This window comes from Galleria mellonella, unplaced genomic scaffold (assembly GCF_026898425.1).
Source record: "Galleria mellonella isolate WM207_F2 unplaced genomic scaffold, CSIRO_AGI_GalMel_v1 utg38, whole genome shotgun sequence".
Lineage (NCBI taxonomy): Eukaryota > Metazoa > Arthropoda > Insecta > Lepidoptera > Pyralidae > Galleria > Galleria mellonella.
Genome location: NW_026442090.1, coordinates 7,378,272 through 7,395,159, shown reverse-complemented (window position 1 = coordinate 7,395,159; position 16,888 = coordinate 7,378,272). Strand labels below are relative to the sequence as shown.

General features: G+C 30.0%; 3 protein-coding genes across 3 annotated transcripts in view; 1 reads left to right on the top strand and 2 right to left on the bottom strand.

Annotated features, from left to right (window-relative positions):
* LOC113522565 (60S ribosomal protein L30) overlaps positions 1-16,888 on the bottom strand; it is a 75,044-nt gene that overhangs the window by 31,842 nt on the left and 26,314 nt on the right. The gene's annotated exons all lie outside the window — the stretch shown is intronic.
* Positions 1,343-2,785, bottom strand: LOC113522491 (uncharacterized protein CG16817-like). The gene is made up of 2 exons (XM_026908187.3): positions 2,457-2,785; positions 1,343-2,145 (listed from the first exon to the last, which is right to left on the bottom strand). Exon 2 carries the CDS (start codon positions 2,138-2,140, stop codon positions 1,667-1,669), a length of 474 nt encoding a protein of 157 aa, XP_026763988.1. The 5' UTR covers positions 2,141-2,145; positions 2,457-2,785; the 3' UTR covers positions 1,343-1,666.
* On the top strand, positions 4,089-10,988 carry LOC113522713 (bystin). The gene is made up of 9 exons (XM_026908498.3): positions 4,089-4,255; positions 4,479-4,752; positions 5,001-5,124; positions 7,218-7,458; positions 7,623-7,779; positions 8,111-8,302; positions 8,927-9,135; positions 9,599-9,749; positions 10,391-10,988. Exons 2-9 carry the CDS (start codon positions 4,618-4,620, stop codon positions 10,469-10,471), a joined length of 1,290 nt encoding a protein of 429 aa, XP_026764299.1. The 5' UTR covers positions 4,089-4,255; positions 4,479-4,617; the 3' UTR covers positions 10,472-10,988.

Sequence of the window (16,888 nt, the reverse complement as noted above, 5' to 3'; positions counted from 1 at the left end):
GAGATAGATAGCAACTTCAGATTCTTATTCCAACTCATGAACTCGTTTGCAATGTCGATTGAATCGACGAATTCGCTTATGGTGGCTAGTGTATACCGATATTAAAAAAATGGGGGGTGGGGGGGGGGGAGGTGGAGTGATTGTAATGCAAACATAATTTAAAACTTTAAACATTTTAAATTCGAGTGGAATAATAAGCGATAGCTCAACTGATAAGAGAATTAGCTTCGGTATGGTGTAGATGATAACATGCCAGTGCCAGGATGGTGTTCTATCGATATAATGGTGATGTGCTGGTGGGGTTCCAGCGAAGGATGGTAGGTGAAAATGAATTCAGGCCAGTTGGCCATTTAACCACTATAGCTGCAGAATTTATTTCTGCATTATGAAACGATTAATATAGCAACATAATAATAGATTGAGATTCAAAATATTTAATAACAAGAGTAATAACAGAATTACTGACTGGAGGACTGGGTGGGCCGCTCCTACCCAGCCCACCCTTAAATACATCTATGTATATGAATGTGTGTAACATGGATTTACAACATGAAGTTTGAGGTTTCTAAGCAGTTGTTTCTTGCATCTAATTGTATTTTTTTTTTAAATAAGGTGGATAATTTTTTAAGTAATTGGTCTAATGATTGGTAATTTGAGTCCAAAACTTTCTCTTGGACATATTCTTTAGATAGTGCCCTCGTCGTCTGCAAAATAATTGTGAAAGCATTTTGATAATATTTTTGTTACAACCTTAGTGTGATTGTATTTTACCCCATAAAAATACTGTCAAATAACTGGGTTTACATATAGATTGTTGTTTAACATGGAAGCTGCATAACAAAATAAAAAGAAATTATGTGATCCTATGTTTTAGAAACTTATATTAGTTTTCCAATCAAAACTTAAAACTGTCCTAGGATAATAAAATTTTAAAACCTGACATGGATTACAGCTCTGGGGAAGTGCATCCATATCCAACAGTAATATTATCCAAAGGGTCCAAAATATTATTCTGGGAACAATACCGGTTGTTCCATGGTTTATCACCAGTAATGAAATCTATAAAGAATTGGAAATGTGAATAATAAGTAGAGGATACATTCCATAAAAACCAAGTACATAGAGCACTGCAACTACTGAAACAAATTGGCTACACAATTATTGAAGCAGAATTATCTAAAGTATCTAAAAAATAGCAACATTATATAGTGATACTAATTGCATTAATCCTAAATATTCCTAATAGAGTGGACTTTCTATAATATATATATACACATAAATAATCTGCTTGTACTTTGGGGATTGACTGCAGATAAGATGAAGAAAAAAAATTCACTATAACTAATATAATAAAATATCTATTTCCAAAACTGCATTTGAAAATACTCATTAACTTTTAATAAAATTAATTGCATAAGATGTTACAAGATTTATCAATTTCATCAAAATTTTTTAAAAGATATCTCAAATCACTGCAGATTTTAGCACATTTTGTATCAATATCTTAATGTAGTTTTATCACTAAAAATACCAAGTAATATCTGTTCAGTATAAATCATGAAATATTCTGAACTATTACATATATCTAGATATGCAAGATGAATTCCTAAAGTTGACTGACCCATGAGATTTTTTGGTAATAATGCTATTATCTACTTTGGATCTATTACTTTACATCAGGAAGATCTTCTTCTTCAGCAGAACTGGTGTCTTCTGTTTCATTTTCATCACCAAAGTCACCTAATTTACTTGAAAACATATCATTCATGTCATCAATCTCATCACTGCTCTCGTCTTCATCTTGCCAGCGGTTAAAATCTACTTTCAGCCAGTGATGTTTCTTCTTGTCACTTGTTAGTGAAGGCCAGAAAGGTTGATCTACTTTTTCTTTCACTAATGTTAAATCAATATACCTGCCCTTGTTGTCATATGTACTTTTATCTGGATTAACTTCAGCATATAAATGTATTTCCACTTTATGTAATTTTTGATCTGGTGCACAAATACCTTTAAATGATACAATTTTCCTTTCAATGTTGATTTCTGGTTTTACACATTCTACATTAAATGTTAATAATATATGAGAATTTCTTTGTGCCCAGGAAACTGAAGGTGGTGTTGCTACTGTTTCTGATGTCATTGTATCTGGAAAAACATGCTTTATTCAATTGTGAGATTGAGTGGGTACTAAAACCATATTTAAACTAATATTATGAAGAGAAAAGATTTCCTTTTTTGTTTAAATAGATAAACTAGAATTATAATTTTAAATAGAAGGCTTGTGTTTATTCATAGACAGTTAATGGCTGATATAATTATAATGATAAAATAAATATAAAAGATTGCGATCACCAATGTTCACATGTTAATTATTTAACTATGGTTAAACGGGTGAATAGATAAAAAAAAAATGGTATCTATACATTTAAACCATATACTGTTTTCAGAATGTTTACCTTATAAACTTAATAGATTTACAAAATGAACCGAATAATTCTCGTTTAAGTACTGATATTTTTTAAAAGAGATTCAACCAAGTAGCCCAAATTTGGGTTAACCTGTTTATAATAATGCTTTGAATAAGCGGCTTATTAACTTTATATAGACAATAGTTTACAAAATAGATAGGTATATTGAGTTGCACTTTCACCCAAAATACTTTTTCTATCTTTTCAGTTACTTGATTAAAACTCGCAATGAATGCTATTTAATTTCTAATTTTTTTTTGGAAGCTACAAAGAAACAACAAAAGACAGTAGTAACAATAGGTAGATAAGAAAAGTAACAGTTACTTCCTACCACAGAATATATAGACTATGGGACTGATTCCGAGGCGCTATTTTTCTATTTTTATCACTAAAAATTTATAAAAACTTCTATTGGTATCACTGCTGAATCTTTGACGACCGAAACTAATTTATTTACTTATTCATTATTGAATACATTACAAAAAGTGATTTGTACAAAAGGCGTACTTTAACATTACAAAGTATCATTTAGAAGTATTTGTGCACCAGTTCAAAAATTACATAAAGTGAAAATACATTTATATGCTGAAGTTAATCCAGATAAAAGTACATAATGAAAACAAGGGCAGGTATATAATTAACGTAACATTCTCTCCCAGTTAATCTTTGGCAAAACAAAAATTTAACTGTGTGGTAAAAAAATTAAAATTATTGTAGATAAACAATAACAAACGTATCCATATTGACTAATCAATTATATAACACATACAATGGATAATTACTTCACATTATGATCATATAAATATACTCACATGAATACATTAAAATAATATTATTTACATTCTTGTGTCGCGGTGTTTGTTACCAAACTTCTCCGAAACGGCTTTGCCGATTTTTATGAAATTTTGTGTGCATAATGGATAAGTCTGAGAATCGGCCAACATCTATTTTTCATACTCCTCAATGATAAGAGTGACCCACACTTAATTTTTTTTTTATTTTTTGACATTTTTTTTATGCTTTATCATTGAAAAATATTATATTACGTAATAGGGTTGCAAGATGGCAATCGAAAATAATAATTGTAGTACGATGAATTTTCATGTATAATTCTAGAAATAATGTATATGGTAAAACAACGTTTGCTGGGTTAGCTAGTATGCATATATAATATACATATAAAACATATTAACGAATTCAATTTCTAATAGTTTTTTTTTTTACAACATAACATAATAATAGTTTATCATCATAAACTTATTTTGTCCATAAAATAGTAAATTCGCGAAACTATCACATTAAAATGTTAGGTTAAGCATGACGCCTCAGAATTGACCTCGCTGTTTCTTTCTATATAGATTACCTACATAATTTTCTTTATGATAAATAGAGTCCGTGTTATTTATTATGAAGATATTTAGGAATAAAATAAGATTAGGAGTTGTCCAAGGGAAAAATAGGCAGTATTTTTATTTAGATATAGAATGACATCTATCGTAAGTGTAACTAGCTAGTAATAAAAAGGTAACCATAGTTTCATTTACATAGGTTTTTTTTTTAATGGATGATAATGGTATGGTAACCCCGCCTGCGCTACCGGTATACGCCGGCGGTGCACCAGTGAAGGATGATAGGTGAGGATGAAGTAGGTCAGTTTGCCCATCGTGACAAATTCAACAAGAATTGTTCACGATGGTTTCCAGAGGCTATACCTAATAAGGCATATTGCTAGCAATGGGGCTGTCAAACTCCATTACTAACAATCCCTTTCCCCCTCATTTACATAGGTTGGTATTCAACAAAGTCTAACAGTTTTAGTTATGGTTTTAGACGTCGATGTGGCATTGACATATTAATGCAGGATAATTCAAATGTCAATATTATACTGTCAAAGTCATTCAAGTTTTAAGAACAAACGTACTAAAAAAAAAAAAAAAATCAAGTTTTAAGACAAACATTAAGTCCACATTGTTTCTTAGGTTATTTTCTGATTTTTCTTATTCCTTGTAGGTTAAATCGCTATTATTTATAATTAATAAAACAGTTTAGTAGAAACAATATAGATATACAAATATAAAGATTAGAAATATCATTTTGAATGTTCTGAAACGTAGTGGTTCTATGTTTTGTTCTGACTAACGTGATAAGAATGGGAAAAGTTAAAAAGTTTAAACCTTCACAAGTAGGAAGAAACATAGCTCTTGCTGATCAAATAGAATCAGTGAATGCACTAAAGAGTAAAAACAGACGTAAAGAAAGAAACCGACACGATGATGATGATGAGGTAAGCAGTTACATGAGTATTCCTACTGCACGTTAATCATACAACTACATATTTGCTACTAACGATCTGGCCCGTCTTCGAAGGGTAGATATTTTAATGATAATAATATCGAAATATTCAGTTTCAGTATTTTTAATGATTATTAGAGGCACATTTTAAATAATAAATAGAATACATTAAAGGTAATTTGTTTTTGACAAAAATTCTACTTCAGTGACAATAAAACGCTATTATTATTTTGTTATCAGTTTATTAATGCTGATCTCTCGAAAAAAATTTTAAAAACTGCAAGAAGACAGCAAGCAGAGTTAAGTGAAGATGGATCAGGCCCATCTCCTGTTAAACATGTCCAATTGCAATCAATGCTCAATGGTAAGGTTAAAGTATGACTAGTCTCTTGTATCAGTACTTTTATCTAAAAAGCTCATTTGTTAATCATGAATCCATTTCTTTCATGTCCCTATTATTACACTAATATATATGATATATATTGTTATAACTGTTGGAATTTAATAGAAATTAAAAAAATACTTTAACAAAGTATTTTTTTTTTAATTATATAAAATATTACATTCATTACCATCATAATCATACCATATTATGTAAGTAACTGTCCACTCCTGAATATAGACCTCTTCCTTTCGGAGCATTAGCAGTAGTTGCCATACTTGGCAGGTGGGTTGGTAACTTCAGTTAGGCTTTTGATGATGTTTTAAGAATGACACTACTGCCCACCCTTTGACCATTAGGTTCCCTTAGTTACTTTTTATGACATCTACAAGAAAGGAAGGTATATTTTTTGGAGTTACACATTACAACCCATTAACTGACAATGTGACAAGTTATTTGTATAGGCATATTAAAGTATCTACTGTTATAAAAAAATTAGAGCATATATAGAAAGCTTAGTTTTGGTATTGTAACTCCTATGAAACAAATCATAGCCAGAAATAAATTGCTCTTTTTCCTTCATGGAGAGAAAAGCATTTAATTTCCTTTTCTTTTATTATTCTCTATATTTATACATCAATGTAGAGTACTAAAAATTCAGTATGTTTACCCAAAGTACTGATATGAGTGTATTCATTTCTATCTAGTGAGTTTAGAAGTCAAAAGTGACAATATTCTAGCAAATATTGTAAAAAAAGAACTCATTCCACTTGTTAGAAATAGGTTTATTTTCATATAACCGTAAACTACTAGCTGGTTGATATTTAAAAAGACATGGTTTTTAAATCAAGTTGACACACCTCAGAAACAATAGTTGCTTCCTTGTATTACAAGAGCAAATCCAGAAAGCATTTTTATTATACTTTTATATTTTGTTTATCCTATTTCCTTCCATTACGAAAATATTAGCTGATCATCTTATCGGATTTTAACTGTCCAATGCTTAACATAAGCCTCCTCATTGTGAGGTTTTGCCAGTAGTTGCCACACTTGGCAGGTGGAAAGGTAACCACAGTCAAGCATTAAAGATGTTTTAAGAGGGACACCCGACCCTCATCCTCCCTTTGTCAATGTAGATATTAGCTGTGATCTCAAGTTAAACACCAACACCACTCCACTTATTTCCCTTATGATAAGCGTTTGCTTTTTTTTTTTGTATATAATGGAAATAAAGTTATTTTATTATTTGTTTAATTTTTATTCAGGAGTTTTAAATGTATCTATTGAATATGAATCTTAAGGTTCTTTTTTTTGTATATCTGTTTGCGCCTTTCCTTTTTGTGTGTATAAATTTATGGGTGCAGGAACTCTTCAATAACTCGTTTATTGTTACTTTTGTGAAATATGAGTTTATTATACGAAATATTATTAGGATCAATCATTGCTAATTACAGAGAGCGAGCGAGTCAAGTTCATGTCTATCACCGCAGTAGCAGACCGTTGAAGTCTCACTTCACTCCGTTGACGTTTTATCTATTTTACTCAATAGATGGCACCAACAATATCAATGTATTTATACTTCAATATGTGTATTTTCATTTAATAATCAGGCTTTAAAAATGTATAAATAAAAGCTATTTATCTGATTCCCTTCCTAATGATATAGTGGTAATATACCCTCACTTTAATTCTCTATTTGTGCTAACTGACCTGCTTCATCCTCACCTATCATCCTTTACTGGTGCCCCGCCGGTGTATACCAATAGCGTGGGTGGGGTTGCCATTACATTATCACCCATTAAAAAAAGCAGCTGTATTCCCAGCAATATACTCTGACAGGTTAACCAGTACTGGAAACATCTTGATAATCATGATGGATCAACTGACTTAGCTTTATTTCTACTGCTAATACTGATATGATTGTATTCATACATTTTATCAATAAAAAAAAAATTCAACACTCACAACAATAGTATCAATATAAGAGTTCTATTGAAATTGATGAATATATTTTTGTATTTTATAATGTTTTTATATCAAAATATTATAATTTTGTAATTTCTCTTGAAATTCAGATGGAGAATCGGACAATGATTCTAGTTCAGAGCATGATGAATTGGAAACTGATACATATTACGATAATATTGAAATTAATGATGATGATGAGGAAGCTTTAAAAATGTTTATGTCATCAAACCCAGAGAGAACTCGTACACTGGCAGATATTATAAAAGATAAAATTACTGACAAGCAAACAGAATTACAAACACAATTTTCAGATATTGAAACCCTTAAGTTGCAGAATATCGACCCGAGGTACATACAATGTAATATTTGATAATTAATACATTACAAAACTTATTTTTGTACTTATATCTAATTTTTAATTTCATAATCAATAGAAATAGGTGTTTTCACAGATGTGTTTTATATATTTATATATATTAAATAACAATAGAATGCATATGTATATTTTTTAGGATCAAATCTATGTATGAAGGAGTACGAGATGTTTTACAAAAATATCGTTCAGGAAAATTACCTAAAGCATTTAAAATGATTCCCAACCTTCAGAATTGGGAACAGATATTGTACATAACTGAACCAACAACTTGGTCTGCAGCTGCTATGTATCAGGTATTTATTGCATTGTAATTAAAGTATAGGGATGTAAGGTACTTAAAGTTGATGTCAATTTTGTTAAGATAAATATATTTTTTGTTATATATCTACTTCTTACTTAATAAATAATTTTGGTATATCTTTTTGTAGATGGAATTTTAAAAATAGTATAAAAATATTAAATATTAATTACTAGGTATGTAATCAATGCAAAACATTTTTATTTTACTGATTTGTTTAAGTTATGCTTATTTCGATAAAAACATGCCAAGATAGTTAACTAATAATAATATTTTCAATGCATTTTGTAAATTGTTATAATTACATGAACTATATTTTTCTACAGGCTACTAGAGTTTTTGCATCCAATCTAAAGGAGAAAATGGCTCAACGTTTCTACAACTTGGTATTGCTACCCCGAGTCAGAGATGATTTGGCTGAGTACAAAAGATTGAATTTCCATTTATATCAAGCATTAAGAAAAGCTTTATTTAAACCGGGTGCTTTCATGAAAGGCATTCTTCTGCCTCTTTTGGAAGTAAGTTTTTATCCAAAGCTTTATAGCTATTGATATTTTAAAATTAACAACAAATCCCTTTTGGATTTTTTACCAAAAACATCTCCATGTGTGCCAAGTAGACTACGGTTGGCCTGGGCAATAGTACATACAGTTGTTAGTATAATAGCCTGGCTACTCTTTGCTTGGGTTAACCTTCTTTTGGGCTGACTTCAAATTTTTTTGTAATTCAAACATGACCATTCAAAAACAAATGCATTATATCATTGTTTCCCAACCTTTTTTGGGCCATGCCCCACTTTAACATTTCAAAAATTTTTATGTCCCCATAATAATTTTTCCCGACAAAGTTTACTTGACGATTCTAATCGCCCAGTTGATATTTTGGTAATGTCAAACGAAATTATTTTTTACAGCATTTTAATTTACTTTTTTTGTTAAATTTGACACTGATATCTACTCCTAGCATTGCATTTAAATGGCCCGGAGTAAAATTGCATCGAGTCCATTTTTTAATTACTCTCCTTTAACTATCAAATTGCCCCCTTGTGGGGCGTAGGCTCCACGTTATAATGCGGAAATCTCGCATTATATTCTATGTTTTATATGTATATTTCTGATTATATTAAAACATTGATTTTTCAGGCCGGAGACTGCACATTAAGAGAAGCTATTATTGTAGGTTCAGTATTAGCCCGCAATTCTGTACCTGTGTTACATTCTAGTGCGGCATTACTAAAAATAGCTGAAATGGATTACACTGGTGCCAATTCTATATTTTTGCGAATTTTGTTTGATAAAAAATATGCATTGCCCTATAGGGTTGTAGATGCAGTTGTGTTCCATTTTCTAAGGTGTGAAAAGTTGGATTTTTTTTTTATTAAAATAACTAAGATAAAATTAACCATTTGGCAGGACTTAATAAGAAGTGTGTAAACTAACTATATGGATATATAAGGAAGTCAAAAATTCTAAGTTTTATAATCACTTGTGATGAAAGTGCCATTTTAGTATCAGAGGCTCAAAATCTTAGCACCGAATCAAAAGAAATAGGTCAAAAATAATATATAAAAGTTTGCATAGTTACTTGTCTTATTTGTAGTCAAGCAACTGTGTGCAGATGGATGAGTTTTGGGTTGAAGGGTGAGATATGGTAGGCATGGAGTTATAACGTTTTAATCTTCAGAAGTAACAATACATTAGCATCACAGTACATTATGGAGGTCATATTCAACTAAATTGTTATATTAAAAAGAAATATTTACTTGCATAGTTTTTTAACTATGACAATTTATAATTGGTGTATATCGGCTACAGGTTCCAAATGGATAGTCGTACATTACCAGTATTGTGGCATCAAGCGCTTTTAACATTTGTGCAGCGTTATAAGGCAGATATCTCTACCGAGCAGCGAGATGCCCTTCTCGAGTTACTAAGAAAACAGTCACATTCTACAATTACACCAGAAGTAAGTCTTATATTTTTCAAGCAAATTCCAACATAGTTTTATTTTATACTTTTGCATTGTTTACACGTATTTTAAATACACAATCACAACTAAATATAATATAAAAGCTTTTACAAGTAAATAGTACCTACATATAAAATAAACAAATAAATTATTTATTTATTGTTATACCAATAAATTTAAAGTAGTTCACTTTAAATTTCGTTATATATTCACTTCATATTAGTCCTTGATGATTCATTCATTGAATACAGAGTCTAAGGTGATTTTGATGAACAGTTTATTTTGTATAATGGTTTTTGTCTTGTATGTTTTCAATAGATTGCATTTTATTCAAAAATAAAATGACAATTATTTTTCTAAAATGCAGGTAGATAATTTTAGGCAACTTTAAAGTTGTTTTTGGTGTTTACCTTGTTATTTTTTTAATATTTTAAGTAAGAGTGAAAATTTGTGTAGGATGGATGGATATTTTATACTCTTTTACATAAAAACTACTGAACAGATTTTAATGGAATTTGTTACATGTGTAGATTACATCGTAATTTAGCATATTGAATACTTCATGTAACTACTAATTCAAGCAGAGCGAAACTGCGGAATACAACATAGTGAGATTATAATTTATATTCTTTTTACAGATACGAAGAGAATTACAAGCAGCGCAATGTAGAGATTTTGAAGTGAATGCAGCAATATCTTCACAGATGGTTGTAGAATAGAATTGGAAGTGTTTTATTCTGAATAAAAAAAGAAGGGACTTTTACTTCTTACTTTATTGTCGTGTGCAAGGGTTTATCACCTTTATCCCTCTAAGAGGATAAAGAGTTGGAAATTAATAGTTTATACCCTTTAATGGAAGTCCTAAATTATTGTATATATTTTTTAATGAGGCAAAAAAACTTGGGTCTGACTATGATTTATTTTATAGGAGTTGCAATATCACATCTTATGGCCATGATTTTTTTGTAAAGGTTATAGTATGAAACTTACCTTTCTGTATGCTATTTTTTCTTGGTGCTCTGAAGCATGTACATAATGCATACTTTCAAATGTGAGAATAATCAGATCATGATTGGATATAAGTTATTTGTACTTTAATTATTTTAATAAACTACCTGTTACTTTAAGACTATCAATTTCCAACAGTCAGTTATAGTGTTTTTTGTATAATCATAAAATTTTTAGCTTATTAACTAAAAGTACCGATAAAATAATAAAGGTTATTGTTTTATTTAATATCTATTTATTTCACAAGTCATAATAGGCCTATCAACTTGACTTGATATTAAATGCACTGGAGGTAAGATAGTTTGTGCACAATCACATTTTCTCCCAGATATAAAGTCAAATGAACCAACTTTGGAATGACAGTTTTCACAGTGGAGTTTCCCTTTAGTCCATTGCTCATCTTCAATTTTTATTTTTATCCAATGTGGTAATTTATCCTCTTGTAAGTGAATAAAATTATTGACATTGTAACTTGTGCATTTTTGAGCATCGCATGTAGTTCTATATAACTTTTCATATATGTTTTCTAGAAGTGTATGACGGCATTTATGACATTTAATTATTTTTGAATTCACTTGTGGGTCCATTATGGTGCGTTATTATTGTTATAATAGTAAACTTGACATGCTAAAATCCTTAAAGTTACAAATTTTCTTTTCAGTTTCAATAATGAGAATTGAAATGTAAGTTGCGTTTTTATTAATTGGTTTCCTTTTTCAGAGGGAAAAGAAATATTAATATTTTGATAACTAAAATATGGTTAGCCTGACAAACTAAATACCACAGAGTAGATTATACATACTTAAAGTGCGGTCGCTCAGAGATTGCGTTTCTGACACCTACAATTTGTCATAACTAGTGATGTACCATAAATAACATTAATTATATTTAGTAACGTCATTTATTGCATTCATTATACATATTTATTCAATTTAATATATATTTTGTTATTTTTTATAGGATTTATATTTCAAACAAAATGTTAATACAATTGTTGATGAATGAATTAAATTGAAAGGTAATTTCTGAATGTAACGAAGGGAAAGAGAATAGAAATGCTGTATTTATTGGAAAATGTATATTACGAAATACATAGTTTTAAGCCTTAAATAATGGAGATTATATCAAATCAAAATTTAATCCGACTCCAATTTGCTTTAGGATTCGCTGTCATCTTCACTAACATGTATTATAATTGTCAAGCATAGTATCTTTACGGATAATGCGGTCAAAGTCATCAAATATAATCTTTTTAGTTTTTTCAACCATTTTCATCTAGTCATCTTGTGACTTTTTCGCATGCTTCTTTTAAAAGCATCTTAATTTTTTTTATGCCATACGGTGGAGAAGTATTATGGCGAATTGCATAACCTTTAATTTGAGCCCAGATTAGCTCTATGGCATTGTACTGGCAATGGTACGGAGGAGAAAAAACAGTCCAATAAACAACAATAACAGTCACGCGAAAATACACCACGACAAACATTGGAAAATCGTAGTCTATGTGCGTCTCAAAATGGCAATTTAGAACTGTACTAATTATGTATAATATTTAATATATAAGTATGTTATTGTAGTATTGTATAATCTGTTTATATAAAGATTTAACTATGTAATTCTAACTTTACAAGTATATGATATATAACAAATAATATAACATAAATACCCAACTTCTGTTAATCCATTGACACTTATTTAAATATGACTTCTTTAGGACTTTTATCAGTAATAATTGTGATATATTTTATAAAATGACCACATGGTTTACTATACTTGTTCACTCTTGATACGTTAGGGAGCTCCGCTCTGTTCAACGGTTGGACAAGAAGTGTCTCGTCACCCAAATAACAATCTTTTATATCTACAGTATATATTGTAATCACAATATCTATATATTTGCCCATTCAGGTAATTCGGTTATCCAAAATATAATACCGTAATAAAGTACCCGATTAAAATTAATATAGATATTCGACTATTTTGAATGACATAGTAATAAGTGATGAATTTTTTCCGCAATCAATATCCTAGTAACCCAATATATAGATATTACAGCGGTATCGATATTACCTTATCTATGCTTACTGGCAACACTGGTAGTAGAGGTGTGCAGTACCAAAAATGCGATATATATTACAGTAATAATTAGTCTTGGTAAAACCTGTACACGTATAGTCGCATATATTATATTATCTAGAATAAGATGTGTATATATATATATTTATATATTCATTTATTAGGATATGTTATCGATTCAAATCTAAATTGGAAGGCTCATGTTCATATTGTTAGATCTTAATTATCCAAATTCATTAATGTTCTTACGGTATTAAAAACAAATACAAATTTCGGGTGCGCTTTGGCTGCGTATTATGCAATGCGATATGGCATAATGCAGTGAGGGCATAGCATAGAGTCGAATGGTGTATTTGTCCTACCAAAGAAATGTTAATTTTTCATTCCACCTATATTCTTGAAGTAACAATGTACGTTGGACAAAATATTAAATCATATAAATTTTCAAAAATCCTTCGTCGCAAAAACAGTATAGAATTACCAGAACTAAAACTGTCAATTTTTAAGAATAGCCCATTGTATAGATCGATACAAATTTATAATAAAATTCAAGAAGATATAAAGAATGAAAAGACAGGTAATTTATTTCATACTAAACTAAAAAAATATTTAATAGCAAATTGTTTTTATTCAGTTGACGACTTTTTAGCCAGTTGAAATGCAAAAATGCGCCATGCCACGGTTCAAATCACACATGACTTGCAAATAATTAATCAGATTTATCTAAATATTATATGCCTAAATAACTAGACTGACTTCTAATTATTTTTATGATATTTTGAATTGTTGTTTATTTTGTTTAATGTAAATCGAAATTATTGCATGACAAATCTATTTAAAAACGAGCAATTATATGTAAAATAATTAAATATAATCCGACATGGCGTGAATTTACAGGGTACAGAGGAATAACACCTGAGTCCTCAGGAATGGCAACGCATGGGCGAAACAGTATACTCTGTTATGTCCATGGTACTACTCATGTCTATAGGCGACGGTTACCTCTTTCCATCAGGTGGGCCGTCAGCTTGTTTGCCATTCTAAGTTGTATAAAAAAAAAAAAAAACATTTAAATTGACACTAATGCATGTATATTAGCATAATATGTTGCATCAATATAATTTTGCGACATTCAAACAGGGTTTCATGCGACCGACTGCGACGTAGCGATGCAAATCGGTCCGTTCAACAGATTCAGGACCCGATACGCATTACAACTAAACATTTTTCTTCAGTTATTGAAAGTAATAAGTATATGTTGTAAATATCATTAAATAATTTAAAATTAAATAAAATCCAAATTTAAAGGGGCTGGGTAGGCTGTGACCACCCTAAAATTGTTTGGTGATTACCCCAGCATTTTTTTAGACATTACAAAATATCGAAATATATAGTTTCAATATCTAATATTCATGTTAAATAAGCAGTATCCTTCAATATTACAAAAAAGCGATATTACCAAGCTTAGATACAATATATATATTTAGAATACCAATAAATAGGTATTTTAACCATCTGGAAGAATGGTAGTCTTCCACCGTGCGTTTTTCAAGGCACTTCCTTCCACGTACTTCCATTTTTTAGAATCAACTTCCAGCAGTAGTATTTTCGAACCGATACGACATCATAACTTTCATGAAAAGAGCATATTCCTTTTTAAAATGCCGGCAGCACACCTTTTTTTTATACCACTGAGGTGGCAAACAATCATACTGTCCACCTGATGATAAGTAGTTACCATAGCCTATAAACACCTGCAATACCAGAGGTATTACGCGCGCGTTGCCGACCCTGAAGAAACCTCTTTACCCCCTTTTGAAGAACTCCATGCTGTAGTGTCTTGAGAAAACCTCGGTAGGGAGCTCATTCCATAACCTAAGTGTTCGTGGGAGAAAACATCTCGGACAATGCCGTTAGTGTTATGGGTGATCATAGGCGGCGGTAGTCACTTAATATCAGGTGAGGCGCATGTTCGTTTGCCCTCCATTTTTTAAAAAAAAATATTGTGTGGCATCAAATCTACAGCCGTCGGAAAATAAGGCGATATGTTAATCCGTTACGCCACTAAGATTGTCAATTTACTTGTTCTCTTGATATAAATTATCATTGCATTCATTGATATATGATGGTGATTTCTGGTCATAATTTACATAATGCCATGGGGTTATTAAATGAAACAACTTGTCGCATGTGCGTGATATTTTATTTCAATGAACTCGCTCCACAAAAAAATTTGCGGTGTTCAATGAATCGAAACTTTCAAACTAAGTATAATTATGTGACTAATGTGCTTTGGTATCGATCTAAGTACATGTTTATATTTATCATGTACAGTTTGTTTTGTTTAATAATAAGGAACATAATGCGCGACAACTAATTATAAGGTTATAAAATATCAAAGTATAATATTTGTATTTCCTATAAAACGTTAAGTCAATAATATTAACTGTCGTAATGTCCTTTCATTCAGTAGGTAAGTACGTAGCATACTGTAAATATCATTAAACGTTGGTGATTTAAACATAAGCGTTGTTTCGTGCGGTAGTCAGTTAACAGACATTATTTAAACGGTAGATACATACCTACCTACTTACAGGTATACATGTAGGTGTCTTTTTAATTACATAAATGTCTAGAGTATAATCATAACAGAATCATTAAAACAATATATAGTAGGTAATGCAGTATCTAGAAATATTTTGTAGTCTACTTAAACTACACAACCAAAAATATTAATAGGTATATACTTAGCAACAAACCAACCTACTTACGAGTCATTTGTTACAACCAATCTTATAATCATCAAACTATTGCAGACTTGTACGTAGGTAACAATCACATTTAAGCCTAGGTTTATCATTTTAAATTGTAATTTATGAATTCCACATGATTTCATAAACACGCAACATGCTTTAGCTCAATATTTTGTATCAACAAAACTTAGTTAACTGTTTAATGTGATATCAACGATATGAAAAAAGAAGACTTAATAATTATATATTTACACATTCTGTAAACTAATAATTTATTAATCCACTTTAGATGCATATTTAAGTACGTAACTATTTATTCAGTAATTAGTAAATTTGTTAAATTACATACATACTTGCTATATATGCATGAAAAGTGGATCCATTGGTTGGTGTCTATTTACTGCAATCGAATTTAAAATCGAACTGCCTAGTTACTTAAGTAAGTAATATTTTTTCAACAAAACGATATTGCGAATCGTCGAATCGTCGTCAACTTAATTCGAAAAATTTTTCTACAAATACTGAAGGTCGACATAACAAATCAAATCAGGTAATATTGTTTTCAGTCCGTTACAACTAGTTGAAGTGACAAATAAGATTGTAATATATTTTACGCAATTTTTATAAGGAATTACAAACCCGTTTATTTATTGATGTTTATGTTAATGCAATATGTAAAACAGACTTCAATGAAAAAAGCAAAAATCTTGGATAATATGGATAAAACCTTATTACGTCGACCCCAATATACATATAATCGGGAAAAGGGTAAGATGATGATAATTAATATAAACAAAATTATCCTTAGGTATATTAAATCAATACCTAGTGTTAATATTCATGAAACTGAAAAAATTGTCGCTAGAAATATATATATACCCAGCTGGAATCTGAAAATAATTTTTATATTCTACAATGTTCTTTGGAGAGATCTTGAATATTTATTATAGAGTTACATTGTGGCGTAATTAAATATTTTATTTATTGTTTTTGTGATAGGTTTAAAAGTTAGATACCTAAGCGTCACTTATCGTAAAATAATATTTTTTATTGTCCATTGCCTCAATTAAATCCGTTTTTACCCATTGACAGTAAGGCACAAACTATAATTACAAGGCATTGGAGGCTTGGATCTATAGGAGTTTATGTTTTGTAGGTTTTACTTTCCTACAAATAATGTTATTCTTTGTGAGTACAGAATACTAATTATAATGGAAAAATAATTTCATCTGTTACAAAAACAATAACCGGCATTTGTTGTAAGAAGAACGAGTATGTAATGAAAAGATTAGATAGTTT

Excerpts from the sequence above, each read along its gene's own strand:
- LOC113522491 (XM_026908187.3), bottom strand. The coding sequence starts at position 2,140 with ATGACATCAGAAACAGTAGCAACACCACCTTCAGTTTCCTGGGCACAA.
- LOC113522713 (XM_026908498.3), top strand. The coding sequence starts at position 4,618 with ATGGGAAAAGTTAAAAAGTTTAAACCTTCACAAGTAGGAAGAAACATA. Across the intron at positions 5,125-7,217 it reads ATTGCAATCAATGCTCAATG|ATGGAGAATCGGACAATGAT; the intron begins GTAAGGTTAAAG and ends CTTGAAATTCAG. Across the intron at positions 9,750-10,390 it reads ATTCTACAATTACACCAGAA|ATACGAAGAGAATTACAAGC; the intron begins GTAAGTCTTATA and ends TTCTTTTTACAG.